The sequence below is a fragment of the Penaeus monodon genome, chromosome 9 (genome assembly GCF_015228065.2).
Source record: "Penaeus monodon isolate SGIC_2016 chromosome 9, NSTDA_Pmon_1, whole genome shotgun sequence".
NCBI classification, from domain to species: domain Eukaryota; kingdom Metazoa; phylum Arthropoda; class Malacostraca; order Decapoda; family Penaeidae; genus Penaeus; species Penaeus monodon.
The window spans coordinates 19,039,020-19,055,544 of record NC_051394.1 but is presented as its reverse complement, the minus strand read 5'-3'; the positions used below and the strand labels follow the sequence as shown (position 1 = coordinate 19,055,544).

Sequence of the window (16,525 nt, the reverse complement as noted above, 5' to 3'; positions counted from 1 at the left end):
ATGCTTCTATCTATTTCTTTAATTATTACCTCAGTTACTCTCATAATAATTATCATCACTTTGATTACTGATATCATAATAAAGATCAGCGTTGTCATCATTAGCGGCAATAGTACAATAATTATCAACATAATTACGTTTATTATCACCATTTTTTTTTTTTTTTTTTTGCTTTTCTTTTTCTTCTTCTTCTTATCATCATTATTATAATCATTATTATCCTTTGTATTAGTATTAATATATTACTATCACTGATATAATTAATTATTGCTATTGTTATTGCTATTATTGATACTGTTATTAATAATTAATTGTTATTATTATTATTATTATTATTATTATTATTATTATTACTATTATTACTATTATTCTTCTTCTTATTATTATTATTACTATTATTATTATTATTATTACTGTTACTACTACTACTACTGCTATCATTATTATCAGTATTATCATCATTACTATCAATATCATTATCATTAGCATTTTTTCATTACTATTACTCTTACTGTTGTTATTATTGTCATCATTGTTATTGCTATCTTCAATTTCATCATTTTTTATCTTCATTTTTATCAGTATTATTAACACTTTCGTTATTGTTGTTTATAATCAATATCATTACCATTACTGTTATTATTATTAATATCAGTATCATTATCATCACTGTTATTATCATTATCATAATCATAATTATCATCATCATCATCATCAACTATTATTATTATTATTATTAATATCATCGCTATTATCAGCGTTATCATTGTTGTTGTTGTTTTTATTATTATCATTAGTAGTAGTAGTATAACTATTATCACCACTAATATTATTGTTATTATTAACCTTGTTATTACTACTACTATTATTATTATTATCATTAATATTTTTACTATTTTCATTATTATGATTATCATTATTATCATTACCATAATTATTATAATTGTTATTATTATTATTATTACTACAACTACTACTATCATTATTTCTACTATTATCAGTATTATTATCACTATAAACATAATTTTTACCTTTACTACTATTATCTACATAGCTCATATCAAAAGTACAATTATCATTTTTTATTATTAATACAGGATCATCATTGCCGTTATTATCATGATTATCATCGTTGTTATCATTATCATTATTATTACTGTTGTTCTTGTTTTTATCATCACTATCATTACCATCATCACTACATAACTTTTATAACCTTTGCCATTATTACTATTTTTCTGTTTTCATTCCTATATTCACCGTTGTCATTATTATTGTCCTTAGTTGTAATGGTTGTAATTTTGTAATTTTGTAACAATTATTATTATCATAATCAACGTTATCATAATTTTTACTGTTTTATTATTATTATAGCTGATATTATTATCGTTATTATCATTACTATTATTATCATTATTATAATTATAATAATGATGATAATGATAATTATTATCATTATCATTATCATTATTATTAGCATCATTATCATCATCATCATTAATGCTATGATTAGTATTATAAGTATCATTATTATTGTTGTTGTAATCACTGTCCTTATTATTGGTATCCTTATTACTACTGTTATCATTTTTTTGTCATTGCTATCAATATTATTATCCTCATCATTAGCGTTATTTCTAGTATCACTATCATTAGTATTACTATATTTTCATTATTAGCTTTAATTTTATCATTATTATGATTTCTGCTGCTATTATTATTATACATTTGGTATTATTTATTATTATTGTCGCTGATGATAATGAGGTATTAGTAAATTAAAGCAACGGCAAATTGGACAGAGAAAAGGACTGATATACAGACACTTACATATTGAGTCAGGTATTCGAAATAGAATGTTTATGGGATTTTTTTTCATTATCATAGATATAAGGGGATGTAAACCTTCTTGTCATATATTGCACTGAATGTTTATTTTTCTTCATGATATGAAATTCATGACGTAAGTAATAACCTTTTTGTTGCAGTGATACACACAACAACCTAGGAATTATCGAGATTCATTACTAATTTTCGTAATAGGATTTTATTACTCCCTTCCTGTTATCATTGGTAGAAGAATAAATTGAAGTGAACAAACGCAGATGTATTACATAAGGACGTGTACATTTTCTTGCGTGGGTAGCAGTGATGATGCCACCTTGACCCTGACACTTCCACTTGGTATATAAAGCTTGGTGCGAGAGACCGGCATCACTTACCTCTTGAGCCATTCGACTCGCCACACCCTCCGCCGTCATGAAGATAGTAAGTCTGCAAAAGATATATGAACATGACACATTCAGTTAGAAAAATCACGGAGAATTTCAAGACAATTTAAATCGCCCAGTAACACTTTTTTTCTGTTCGGTAGGCTTTTCCAGTGATCTATATTAACTTACAAATGTATTAGAAAATTCACAGAAGACTTTAAGATAAAATTAATACGATATCTTATTCTAACTTCTCAGTTTGCATTCGCTGCACTTGTATCAGTCTGCATGGCTGACAGACTCCCCAGTCACTTCGGGTATGCCTCTCCACAACCTTCTTCAGCCTTCAGCCACAGGTCGCGACCTGCATCTCGCCCTTCCTTTTCCCCAAGACCTGCTCCCCAGCCAACCTACTCCGCACCGAGGTCTGCTCCCGGCCCAGTAGTGCCCATCCTTGTGGACGACCGCGTCCACCCCGACGCCGGCGCTTACAGCTTCAACGTTGAGACCGGTGACGGCATCTCACGCCAGGAAAGTGGATCGCCTATTCCCGCCAAGGAGGGTCCCGTCACAGCCATGTCTGGATCCTACTCGTGAGTGTCGCTACATATATCAAAATTCTTTTCATAAAGGAACATGGTTCATACTTTTGATTTGTTCATTCCGAAAAGACAGATACAATCATTCTATCTTTTTCAGCTTCACTCTTCCTGACGGACAACTGTTTGAGCTTCGCTTCGTAGCTGACGAGAACGGCTTCCAGCCTCAATCGCCCTTCCTTCCCGTGGCGCCAGCCTTCCCTCACCCCATCCCCGCCCACGCCCTTAGGCAAATCGAGCGCGCCCGTCAAGGACCTTCTCAGGGATACAGCACCCCTTCTCGTCCCTCTCGCCCTTCTAATTTCTATGGCTTTCCGCAGTAGATCTGTTTGAGGGCCAAAATGACACGATAATATTTCATGTTATATTACTTATAACGATCTTAATGCAGTATTGTACAGTATTGTTGCACTTAACGAATTGTTTTGAATAAAACAAATAATAAAAAAGTATTGCAAATCTGTGTCCAAATGCACCTGTTCAACGATTTCGACATTTCTACATATTTACTTATGCATTCTTATACTCAAACAACAATTCTACAAAAACTATAATTTTTACTCTCATCATCTTTTTGAATATAATCATCTCTGACTTTTATTATTCTGTCATGAGTACCGTAATAATCACCAAGATTGAATTCAACTTTTATATCAGGTAGATTGATTTAATTATGGTGAACACAAACCGAAAAGCACTCCTTTAAACAATTCTTTAAAGAACTGCTTCACATTATCACCATTATTATCACAATCGCCAGTATCAAGTAGCAAGCTATGATTGTGATTATCATTATTATTAATGAACAGCATCGCAATCGATATCGTTTCTTCTATTATCATTTTCATTATCGTAATGATAATGGTTACTTGTTTACTATTGTTGTGTGTATAGATAGATAGATAGATAGATAGATAGATAGATAGATAGATAGATACATACATACATACATACATACATACATACATACACGTGTGTGTGTGCCATTATATTATCAATATCATCCTTTTTAGTATCATCATCAGTATCAGCATTGTACATATTATGGTTCTTCTTACAGTCATCTTCATTACTGAAAGCCCTTTGTTTTTTTGTGATTACCGCTATCACAATATTTCTTTAAGTTGCTATTACAGTTATTGGCATAATTATTATCATCACTTTAATAAAATATAATAAAAATCAGCGTTGCTACCATTAGCGGAAATAATGGCAGCAATACACATCATCATCATCATTGCTGCTTTTATGATCATTATCATAATCATTATTAAAAATTTTATCATTGTGGTTGTGTCTGTTGTGGTTTTGATGTTGTTTGTATTACTAACATTATTATTGTCATTATTATGATTGATATGATCATTATCATTATTACTATTGTTATTATTATTGTTATTATAATTATTAACATTATTATTTTATTATTATTATTATCAACTTTATTATTATTATTATTGTTATTATTATAGTTATCATTATTATCATTACTATCATCACTTTCATTATAATCACCATCAACGTCATCATCATCCTCGTTATCGTTATAATCTTCGTCATTGCTATTATCATATTTATCATCATGATCATCAGAATTATTATCCGTCTCTTTGCTATTACGATTACTAGTATTATTATTACCAAAACTGTTATTGTTATTATCAATATTATCATTATTTTCATCGTGATTTTCATTAATTATTGCTATTATTGTTATTGTTGTTATTATTATCAATATTAATATAATTATCATTTATATCATTATCATTATTTTCATTACTATTAATGTTATTATCATTATTTTCATTACTATTAATGTTATTATCATTATTATTGACAACATTTTTATTGTTATTATCAGTAATGGTAATAAGAATAACAATGTTGGCAATAATCATCATCATCATCATCATTATCAGGATTATGATTTTTTATTATCGTTGTTATTATTATTATCATTATTACTATTATTATCACTATTATTACTATTGGTATTTTCATCATTATTATTTTTATCACTATTAATATCATTATTATTATTATCATTATTTTATTATTATCATTATTGCTATTACTATTATTATAATAATAATTATTATCATTAATACTACTACTACTAGCATTTTCATTATTATTACTATTGTTATCATTATAAATTTTATTTTTACTACAGTTATCTGTATATTTTATATCAAAGGTACACTCATTGCCATTTGCTTTCTTTTTTATTCTTATTGTTAGTACTTTTCTTATGAGTATGATGATGATCATCATATTACCGTTATCATCATGATTATCATCGGTATTATGATTACCATCATTTTAATCATGATCATTATTATTACTGTTCTTACTTTTATCATCACCATTAGTGTTAGGTTAGTGTTCCATTCTCATTCTTATATTCACCATCATCATAATCATTGCCTTTAGTTATATTAGTATTCTATAATTACTAATGTTGTTACAACAATAATTATTATCATGAATATTGATATCATCGTTGTTACTTCGTTTTATTATTGTGACTGATATTATTTTGTCGTTATTATCATCATTATTTTTTTATATAATCATTATCATTACCATCATTATTGTCATTATCGTTACTATTATCATTATCATTACCATCATTATTGTCATTATCGTTACTATTATCATTATCATTACTATATTTATCATTATTGTTGTCGTTATCATCATAATCATTATCATCATCATTGTTACTGTTACGATTATGATTATATAATTTTTATTATTATGATTATCATTTTATTGCCAATCCTATTACTATCATAATTTTCATTATCATTACTAGTAGTAACAATAGTAATAGTAGTAGTGGTGGAGGTAGCGGTAGAATTACATATTGAGTCTGCCAGTTAATAGATGATTAATCGGACTGCTTGATAATAATATCAATGCCATTTTGATATTATAAATTATTATTATTATTATTGTTATTATTATTATTAGTAGTAGTATTAGTATTATTATTATAATCATCATCATCATTGTTATTACTATTACTATTATTACTATTATCATTATCATCATTACTCTTATCATTATTATCATCACTGATATTACTGGTATCACTATTATTATCATCTTTATCATTTTCACTATCATTACTATCAGTAGCAACAGTAGTAGTAGTTGTGGTGGTAGAAGTTTCAGTAGTAGTATTATTGTCATTCCTCTTATCATTCTTACTATTATCATTGCTTCAGTTTATATCATCGTTTTCCTAGTTCTTTCTATTGCTATCAATATATTTTTGGTTACATTTCTTATTACCATTGTTGCTGATGATAATGTGATATTAGGAAAACTAAATTAGACAAAGCTACGGCAAAGCGGACACACAAAAAGAGAGATATACAGAGACTGACATTTTGAGACTGGAAGTTAAAATAGATGTGATTAATCGGAATGTTTAAGGAAAATAAAAACGTTCTGTGTTTTCAAAATTATAAATTTTCGTAAATGTAAACCTTTTAGTCAAATATGCATCTTTTCTTCCAGTTTTAAGCTGATGAATATATTATAACATCCATGACCTAGGAAATAACCTGTTGTTGCAGTGATACACACAACAACCGAGGACTTAACGAGATCCATTACTACTTTTCGTAATATGATTATATTATTCTTGTTCTATTAGCATTGGCAGAAGAATAAATTAAAGTGAACAAACACAGATGTATTGCATAAGGACGTGTACATTTTCTTGCGTGGGTAGCAATGATGATGGCACCTTGACCCTGACACTTCCACTTGGTATATAAAGCTTGGTTCGAGAGACCGGCATCACTTACCTCTTGAGCCATTCGACTCGCCACACCCTCCGCCGTCATGAAGATAGTAAGTCTGCAAAAGTTATATGAACATGTTACACGTTCACTTAGACAAATCAAGGAAATTTCGACAATTTCATTCGCACAGTAACTCTTCTGCTCGTGTGCTTGGCTATGAGGCTGCCCCTGGTGATCTATATCAACTGTTAGTAAGAGAATTCCGGAAGACTTTAAGACTGCTTAATCAACAAAATATTATTCAAAATTTTCAGGTTGCATTCGCCACACTTGTATCAGTCTGCTTGGCTGACAGACTGCCCAGTCACTTCGGCTATGCCTCTCCACAGCCTACTTCAGCCTTCAGCCACAGGTCGCGACCTGCATCTCGCCCTTCCTTTTCCGCCCCAAGACCTGCTCCCCAGCCAACCTACTCCGCACCGAGATCTGCTCCTGGCCCAGTAGTGCCCATCCTTGTGGACGACCGCGTCCACCCAGACGCCGGCGCTTACAGCTTCAACGTTGAGACCGGTGACGGCATCTCACGCCAGGAAAGTGGATCGCCTATTCCCGCCAAGGAGGGTCCCGTCACAGCCATGTCTGGATCCTACTCGTGAGTGTCGCTATTAATTATGTCAAAATTCGTTTGATAAGGGAGCGCTACTGATATTTCTCACTATTCATTGCGAAACAACATAAATACAGCCAATCCATCTCTTTCAGCTTCACCCTCCCTGACGGACAACTGTTTGAGCTTCGCTTCGTAGCTGACGAGAACGGCTTCCAGCCTCAGTCGCCCTTCCTTCCCGTGGCGCCAGCCTTCCCTCATCCCATCCCCGCCCACGCCCTTAGGCAAATCGAACGCGCCCGCCAAGGGCCTTCTCAGGGATACAGCGCCCCTTCTCGCCCCTCTCGTCCTTCTAATTCCTATGGCTTTCCGCAGTAAAGCTTTTTAGTGGTAAAAATGTCACGATAATATTTCAAGTTATATTATTTATAACGACCTTAATGCTCTGTACAATGTTATTACATTTAACGAATTGTTTCTAATAAAATAGATGATAAAAGAGGACGTATATCACATTTCCCTCTGCACAACTCATAAATCTATATGTAAATGTTTGCATTTATTTTTCTTTATGTCGCTGTTCAACGAGTTCTGCATTTCTCCCTCATTTCTAGACAAGAAGCTGTTACAGTAATTTTTATTTTTATTATTACACATACAAGTGTACTGTTATGCTGATGTTCAACGATTTCTACATTTCTTCATCCTTACTTACGTATTGTTGTAAGCCAAAAAGGTTACCGGTTAATTTTACTATTATTAAAACAAGATTAACATCTTAACCTGATGATCCGTGGTAGTGCTAGCATCACTCCTTTACTGTGGCAAAATTATGCTAACTACATTATTTTATACTTTAGTATACGTTAGATTTGATAAACTATGGTGGATAGCATGATATTCCTATTTTTATTTTTTTTTTTTTTTTTTTTTTTTTTATTTTTTTTTTTTTTTTTATTTAATTAGGAATATCCATGCTATCCACCATAGTTTTATCAAATCTAACGTATACTAAAGTATAAAATAATGTAGTTAGCATAATTTTGCCACAGTAAAGGAGTGATGCTAGCACTACCACGGATCATCAGGTTAAGATGTTAATCTTGTTTTAATAATAGTAAAATTAACCGGTAACCTTTTTGGCTTACAACAATACGTAAGTAAGGATGAAGAAATGTAGAAATCGTTGAACATCAGCATAACAGTACACTTGTATGTGTAATAATAAAAATAAAAATTACTGTAACAGCTTCTTGTCTAGAAATGAGGGAGAAATGCAGAACTCGTTGAACAGCGACATAAAGAAAATAAATGCAAACATTTACATATAGATTTATGAAGTTTTGCAGAGGGAAATGTGATATACGTCCTCTTTTATCATCTATTTTATTAGAAACATTCGTTAAATGTAATAACATTGTACAGAGCATTAAGGTCGTTTATAATAATATAACTTGAAATATTATCGTGACATTTTTACACTAAAAAGCTTTACTGCGGAAAGCCATGGAATTAGAAGGACGAGAGGGGCGAGAAGGGGCGCTGTATCCCTGAGAAGGCCCTTGGCGGGCGCGTTCGATTTGCCTAAGGGCGTGGGCGGGGATGGGATGAGGGAAGGCTGGCGCCACGGGAAGGAAGGGCGACTGAGGCTGGAAGCCGTTCTCGTCAGCTACGAAGCGAAGCTCAAACAGTTGTCCGTCAGGGAGGGTGAAGCTGAAAGAGATGGATTGGCTGTATTTATGTTGTTTCGCAATGAATAGTGAGAAATATCAGTAGTGCTCCCTTATCAAACGAATTTTGACATAATTAATAGCAACACTCACGAGTAGGATCCAGACATGGCTGTGACGGGACCCTCCTTGGCGGGAATAGGCGATCCACTTTCCTGGCGTGAGATGCCGTCACCGGTCTCAACGTTGAAGCTGTAAGCGCCGGCGTCTGGGTGGACGCGGTCGTCCACAAGGATGGGCACTACTGGGCCAGGAGCAGATCTCGGTGCGGAGTAGGTTGGCTGGGGAGCAGAAAAGGAAGGGCGAGATGCAGGTCGCGACCTGTGGCTGAAGGTTGAAGAAGGCTGTGGAGAGGCATAGCCGAAGTGACTGGGCAGTCTGTCAGCCAAGCAGACTGATACAAGTGTGGCGAATGCAACCTGAAAATTTTGAATATATTTTGTTGATTAAGCAGTCTTAAAGTCTTCCGTGAATTCTCTTACTAACAGTTAATATAGATCACAGGGGCAGCCTCATAGCCAAGCACACCGAGCAGAAGAGTTACTGTGCGAATGAAATTGTCGAAATTTCCTTGATTTGTCTAAGTGAATGTGTAACATGTTCATATATCTTTTGCAGACTTACTATCTTCATGACGGCGGAGGGTGTGGCGAGTAGAATGGCTCAAGAGGTAAGTGATGCCGGTCTCTCGAACCAAGCTTTATATACCAAGTGGAAGTGTCAGGGTCAAGGTGGCATCATCATTGCTACCCACGCAAGAAAATGTACACGTCCTTATGCAATACATCTGTGTTTGTTCACTTCAATTTATTCTTCTGCCAATACTAATAGAACAAGAATAATATAATCATATTACGAAAAGTAGTAATGGATCTCGTTAAGTCCTCGGTTGTTGTGTTTATCACTGCAACAACAGGTTATTTCCTAGGTCATGGATGTTATAATATATTCATCAGCTTAAAACTGAAGAAAAAGATGCATTATTTGACTAAAAGGTTTACATTTACGAAAATTTATAATTTTGAAAACACAGAACGTTTTTATTTTCCTTAAACATTCCGATTAATCACATCTATTTTAACTTCCAGTCTCAAAATGTCAGTCTCTGTATATCTCTCTTTTTGTGTGTCCGCTTGCCGTAGCTTTGTCTAATTTAGTTTTCCTAATATCACATTATCATCAGCAACAATGGTAATAAGAAATGTAACCAAAAATATATTGATAGCAATAGAAAGAACTAGGAAAACGATGATATAAACTGAAGCAATGATAATAGTAAGAATGATAAGAGGAATGACAATAATACTACTACTGAAACTTCTACCACCACAACTACTACTACTGTTGCTACTGATAGTAATGATAGTGAAAATGATAAGATGATAATAATAGTGATACCAGTAATATCAGTGATGATATAATGATAGAGTAATGATGATAATGATAATAGTATAATAGTAATAGTAATAACAATGATGATGATGATTATAATAATAATACTAATACTACTACTAATAATAATAATAACAATAATAATAATATAATTTATAATATCAAATGGCATTGATATTATTATCAAGCAGTCCGATTAATCATCTATTAACTGCAGACTCAATATGTAATTCTACCGCTACCTCCACCACTACTACTATTACTATTGTTACTACTAGTAATGATAATGAAATTATGATAGTAATAGGATTGGCAATAAAATGATAATCATAATAATAAAAATTATATAATCATAATCGTAACAGTAACAATGATGATGATAATGATTATGATGATAACGACAACAATAATGATAAATATAGTAATGATAATGATAATAGTAACGATAATGACAATAATGATGGTAATGATAATGATTATAAAAAAATAATGATGATAATAACGACAAAATAATATCAGTCACAATAATAAAACGAAGTAACAACGATGATATCAATATTCATGATAATAATTATTGTTGTAACAACATTAGTAATTATAGAATACTAATATAACTAAAGGCAATGATTATGATGAATGGTGAATATAAGAATGAGAATGGAACACTAACCTAACACTAATGGTGATGATAAAAGTAAGAACAGTAATAATATGATCATGATTAAAATGATGGTAATCATAATACCGATGATAATCATGATGATAACGGTAATATGATGATCATCATCATACTCATAAGAAAAGTACTAACAATAAGAATAAAAAAGAAAGCAAATGGCAATGAGTGTACCTTTGATATAAAATATACAGATAACTGTAGTAAAAATAAAATTTATAATGATAACAATAGTAATAATAATGAAAATGCTAGTAGTAGTAGTATTAATGATAATAATTATTATTATAATAATAGTAATAGCAATAATGATAATAATAAAATAATGATAATAATAATAATGATATTAATAGTGATAAAAATAATAATGATGAAAATACCAATAGTAATAATAGTGATAATAATAGTAATAATGATAATAATAATAACAACGATAATAAAAAATCATAATCCTGATAATGATGATGATGATGATGATTATTGCCAACATTGTTATTCTTATTACCATTACTGATAATAACAATAAAAATGTTGTCAATAATAATATAATAAATTAATATATGAAAATAATATAATAAAATGATATAAATGATAATTATATTAATATTGATAATAATAACAACAATAACAATAATAGCAATAATTAATGAAAATCACGATGAAAATAATGATAATATTGATAATAACAATAACAGTTTTGGTAATAATAATACTAGTAATAGTAATAGTAATGAAAATAGTGATAATGATCATATTAAATGATAAAAGTATTAATAATAATTATATTAATATTTGGATAATAATATCATGATAATCGTAATAGCAAAGAGACGGATAATAATTCTGATGATCATGATGATAAATATGATAATAGCAATGACGAAGATTATAACGATAACGAGGATGATGATGACGTTGATGGTGATTATAATGAAAGTGATGATAGTAATGATAATAATGATAACTATAATAATAACAATAATAATAATAATAAAGTTGATAATAATAATAATAAAATAATAATGTTAATAATTATAATACAATAATAATAACAATAGTAATAATGATAATGATCATATCAATCATATAATGACAATAATAATGTTAGTAATACAAACAACATCAAAACCACAACAGACACAACCACAATGATAATGATAATATTAGTATTTGCAATAATGATTATGATAATGATCATAAAAGCAGCAATGATGATGATGATGTGTATTGCTGCCATTATTTCCGCTAATGGTAGCAACGCTGATTTTTATTATATTTTATTAAAGTGATGATAATAATTATGCCAATAACTGTAATAGCAACTTAAAGAAATATTGTGATAGCGTAATCACAAAAAACAAAGGCTTTCAGTAATGAAGATGACTGTAAGAAGAACCATAATATGTACAATGCTGATACTGATGATGATACTAAAAAGGATGATATTGATAATATAATGGCACACACACACGTGTATGTATGTATGTATGTATGTATGTATGTATGTATCTATCTATCTATCTATCTATCTATCTATCTATCTATCTATCTATACACACAACAATAGTAAACAAGTAACCATTATCATTACGATAATGAAAATGATAATAGAAGAAACGATATCGATTGCGATGCTGTTCATTAATAATAATGATAATCACAATCATAGCTTGCTACTTGATACTGGCGATTGTGATAATAATGGTGATAATGTGAAGCAGTTCTTTAAAGAATTGTTTAAAGGAGTGCTTTTCGGTTTGTGTTCACCATAATTAAATCAATCTACCTGATATAAAAGTTGAATTCAATCTTGGTGATTATTACGGTACTCATGACAGAATAATAAAAGTCAGAGATGATTATATTCAAAAAGATGATGAGAGTAAAAATTATAGTTTTTGTAGAATTGTTGTTTGAGTATAAGAATGCATAAGTAAATATGTAGAAATGTCGAAATCGTTGAACAGGTGCATTTGGACACAGATTTGCAATACTTTTTTATTATTTGTTTTATTCAAAACAATTCGTTAAGTGCAACAATACTGTACAATACTGCATTAAGATCGTTATAAGTAATATAACATGAAATATTATCGTGTCATTTTGGCCCTCAAACAGATCTACTGCGGAAAGCCATAGAAATTAGAAGGGCGAGAGGGACGAGAAGGGGTGCTGTATCCCTGAGAAGGTCCTTGACGGGCGCGCTCGATTTGCCTAAGGGCGTGGGCGGGGATGGGGTGAGGGAAGGCTGGCGCCACGGGAAGGAAGGGCGATTGAGGCTGGAAGCCGTTCTCGTCAGCTACGAAGCGAAGCTCAAACAGTTGTCCGTCAGGAAGAGTGAAGCTGAAAAAGATAGAATGATTGTATCTGTCTTTTCGGAATGAACAAATCAAAAGTATGAACCATGTTCCTTTATGAAAAGAATTTTGATATATGTAGCGACACTCACGAGTAGGATCCAGACATGGCTGTGACGGGACCCTCCTTGGCGGGAATAGGCGATCCACTTTCCTGGCGTGAGATGCCGTCACCGGTCTCAACGTTGAAGCTGTAAGCGCCGGCGTCGGGGTGGACGCGGTCGTCCACAAGGATGGGCACTACTGGGCCGGGAGCAGACCTCGGTGCGGAGTAGGTTGGCTGGGGAGCAGGTCTTGGGGAAAAGGAAGGGCGAGATGCAGGTCGCGACCTGTGGCTGAAGGCTGAAGAAGGTTGTGGAGAGGCATACCCGAAGTGACTGGGGAGTCTGTCAGCCATGCAGACTGATACAAGTGCAGCGAATGCAAACTGAGAAGTTAGAATAAGATATCGTATTAATTTTATCTTAAAGTCTTCTGTGAATTTTCTTACTAATACATTTGTAAGTTAATATAGATCACTGGAAAAGCCTACCGAACAGAAAAAAAGTGTTACTGGGCGATTTAAATTGTCTTGAAATTCTCCGTGATTTTTCTAACTGAATGTGTCATGTTCATATATCTTTTGCAGACTTACTATCTTCATGACGGCGGAGGGTGTGGCGAGTCGAATGGCTCAAGAGGTAAGTGATGCCGGTCTCTCGCACCAAGCTTTATATACCAAGTGGAAGTGTCAGGGTCAAGGTGGCATCATCACTGCTACCCACGCAAGAAAATGTACACGTCCTTATGTAATACATCTGCGTTTGTTCACTTCAATTTATTCTTCTACCAATGATAACAGGAAGGGAGTAATAAAATCCTATTACGAAAATTAGTAATGAATCTCGATAATTCCTAGGTTGTTGTGTGTATCACTGCAACAAAAAGGTTATTACTTACGTCATGAATTTCATATCATGAAGAAAAATAAACATTCAGTGCAATATATGACAAGAAGGTTTACATCCCCTTATATCTATGATAATGAAAAAAAATCCCATAAACATTCTATTTCGAATACCTGACTCAATATGTAAGTGTCTGTATATCAGTCCTTTTCTCTGTCCAATTTGCCGTTGCTTTAATTTACTAATACCTCATTATCATCAGCGACAATAATAATAAATAATACCAAATGTATAATAATAATAGCAGCAGAAATCATAATAATGATAAAATTAAAGCTAATAATGAAAATATAGTAATACTAATGATAGTGATACTAGAAATAACGCTAATGATGAGGATAATAATATTGATAGCAATGACAAAAAAATGATAACAGTAGTAATAAGGATACCAATAATAAGGACAGTGATTACAACAACAATAATAATGATACTTATAATACTAATCATAGCATTAATGATGATGATGATAATGATGCTAATAATAATGATAATGATAATGATAATAATTATCATTATCATCATTATTATAATTATAATAATGATAATAATAGTAATGATAATAACGATAATAATATCAGCTATAATAATAATAAAACAGTAAAAATTATGATAACGTTGATTATGATAATAATAATTGTTACAAAATTACAAAATTACAACCATTACAACTAAGGACAATAATAATGAAAACGGTAAATATAGGAATGAAAACAGAAAAATAGTAATAATGGCAAAGGTTATAAAAGTTATGTAGTGATGATGGTAATGATAGTGATGATAAAAACAAGAACAACAGTAATAATAATGATAATGATAACAACGATGATAATCATGATAATAACGGCAATGATGATCCTGTATTAATAATAAAAAATGATAATTGTACTTTTGATATGAGCTATGTAGATATAGTAGTAAAGGTAAAATTATGTTTATAGTGATAATAATACTGATAATAGTAGAAATAATGATAGTAGTAGTTGTAGTAATAATAATAATAATAACAATTATAATAATTATGGTAATGATAATAATGATAATCATAATAATGAAAATAGTAAAAATATTAATGATAATAATAATAATAGTAGTAGTAATAACAAGGTTAATAATAACAATAATATTAGTGGTGATAATAGTTATACTACTACTACTAATGATAATAATAAAAACAACAACACAATAAACGCTGATAAAAGCGATGATATTAATAATAATAATAATAATAGTTGATGATGATGATGATAATAATTATGATTATGATAATGATAATAACAGTGAAGATGATGATACTGATATTAATAATAATAACAGTAATGGTAATGATATTGATTATAAACAACAATAACGAAAGTGTTAATAATACTGATAAAAATGAAGAAAAAAATGATGAAATTGAAGATAGCAATAACAATGATGACAATAATAACAACAGTAAGAGTAATAGTAATGAAAAAATGCTAATGATAATGATATTGATAGTAATGATGATAATACTGATAATAATGATAGCAGTAGTAGTAGTAGTAACAGTAATAATAATAATAATAATAGTAATAATAATAATAAGAAGAAGAATAATAGTAATAATAGTAAAAATATAATAATATAATAATAATAATAATAATAACAATTAATTATTAATAACAGTATCAATAATAGCAATAACAATAGCAATAATTAATTATATCAGTGATAGTAATATATTAATACTAATACAAAGGATATAATGATTATAATAATGATGATAAGAAAAAGAAGAAAAAGAAAAGCAAAAAAAAAAAAAAAAATGGTGATAATAAACGTAATTATGTTGATAATTATTGTACTATTGCCGCTAATGATGACAACGCTGATCTTTATTATGATATCAGTAATCAAAGTGATGATAATTATTATGAGAGTAACTGAGGTAATAATTAAAAGAAATACTAATATGATAGAAGCAGTAATTACAAAATTAAAAAGTCTTTAATAATTAAGATCATTATGATAAGAAACCCTAATAAGAACAATGCTGATATTGATAATGATATATTTATAAGGGTAATATTGACAGCAGTTATAATGGCACACACACACACACACCACACACACACACACACACACACACACACACACACCACACACACACACACACACACATATATTATATATATATACATATAATATATATATATATATATATATATATATATATATATATATAATATATATATATATATATAATACATATATATTAT

At 30.6% G+C, this 16,525-nt stretch overlaps 4 protein-coding genes across 4 annotated transcripts; 2 read left to right on the top strand and 2 right to left on the bottom strand.

Annotated features, from left to right (window-relative positions):
• The first annotated feature begins 1,958 nt into the window (after nucleotides 1-1,958).
• On the top strand, nucleotides 1,959-3,166 carry LOC119576654 (endocuticle structural glycoprotein SgAbd-8-like). The gene is made up of 4 exons (XM_037924304.1): nucleotides 1,959-1,963; nucleotides 2,195-2,268; nucleotides 2,425-2,806; nucleotides 2,913-3,166. Exons 1-4 carry the CDS (start codon nucleotides 1,959-1,961, stop codon nucleotides 3,133-3,135), a joined length of 684 nt encoding a protein of 227 aa, XP_037780232.1. The 3' UTR covers nucleotides 3,136-3,166.
• A 3,538-nt stretch (nucleotides 3,167-6,704) lies between these two features.
• Nucleotides 6,705-7,658, top strand: LOC119576653 (endocuticle structural glycoprotein SgAbd-8-like). Its single transcript, XM_037924303.1, has 2 exons — nucleotides 6,705-7,222; nucleotides 7,333-7,658. Exons 1-2 carry the CDS (start codon nucleotides 6,705-6,707, stop codon nucleotides 7,553-7,555), a joined length of 741 nt encoding a protein of 246 aa, XP_037780231.1. The 3' UTR covers nucleotides 7,556-7,658.
• Nucleotides 7,659-8,658: 1,000 nt separating this feature from the next.
• Nucleotides 8,659-9,540, bottom strand: LOC119576652 (endocuticle structural glycoprotein SgAbd-2-like). The gene is made up of 3 exons (XM_037924302.1): nucleotides 9,532-9,540; nucleotides 9,001-9,326; nucleotides 8,659-8,890 (listed from the first exon to the last, which is right to left on the bottom strand). Exons 1-3 carry the CDS (start codon nucleotides 9,538-9,540, stop codon nucleotides 8,659-8,661), a joined length of 567 nt encoding a protein of 188 aa, XP_037780230.1.
• A 3,524-nt stretch (nucleotides 9,541-13,064) lies between these two features.
• LOC119576651 (cuticle protein AMP1A-like) lies at nucleotides 13,065-13,975 on the bottom strand. The gene is made up of 3 exons (XM_037924301.1): nucleotides 13,967-13,975; nucleotides 13,425-13,759; nucleotides 13,065-13,318 (listed from the first exon to the last, which is right to left on the bottom strand). The coding sequence occupies exons 1-3, from the start codon at nucleotides 13,973-13,975 to the stop codon at nucleotides 13,096-13,098; spliced, it is 567 nt and encodes a 188-aa protein (XP_037780229.1). The 3' UTR covers nucleotides 13,065-13,095.
• Nucleotides 13,976-16,525: the final 2,550 nt, after the last annotated feature.

Bases quoted from the DNA above. Each gene is read 5' to 3' on its own strand.
- LOC119576654 (XM_037924304.1), top strand. The intron at 2,269-2,424 runs GTAAGTCTGCAA...GAAAATTCACAG, and splicing joins CCTCCGCCGTCATGAAGATA to AAGACTTTAAGATAAAATTA. The intron at 2,807-2,912 runs GTGAGTGTCGCT...TATCTTTTTCAG, and splicing joins GCCATGTCTGGATCCTACTC to CTTCACTCTTCCTGACGGAC.
- LOC119576653 (XM_037924303.1), top strand. From the start codon at position 6,705: ATGTTACACGTTCACTTAGACAAATCAAGGAAATTTCGACAATTTCAT. The intron at 7,223-7,332 runs GTGAGTGTCGCT...CATCTCTTTCAG, and splicing joins GCCATGTCTGGATCCTACTC to CTTCACCCTCCCTGACGGAC.
- LOC119576652 (XM_037924302.1), bottom strand. The intron at 8,891-9,000 runs GTGAGTGTTGCT...CATCTCTTTCAG, and splicing joins GCCATGTCTGGATCCTACTC to CTTCACCCTCCCTGACGGAC.
- LOC119576651 (XM_037924301.1), bottom strand. The intron at 13,319-13,424 runs GTGAGTGTCGCT...TATCTTTTTCAG, and splicing joins GCCATGTCTGGATCCTACTC to CTTCACTCTTCCTGACGGAC.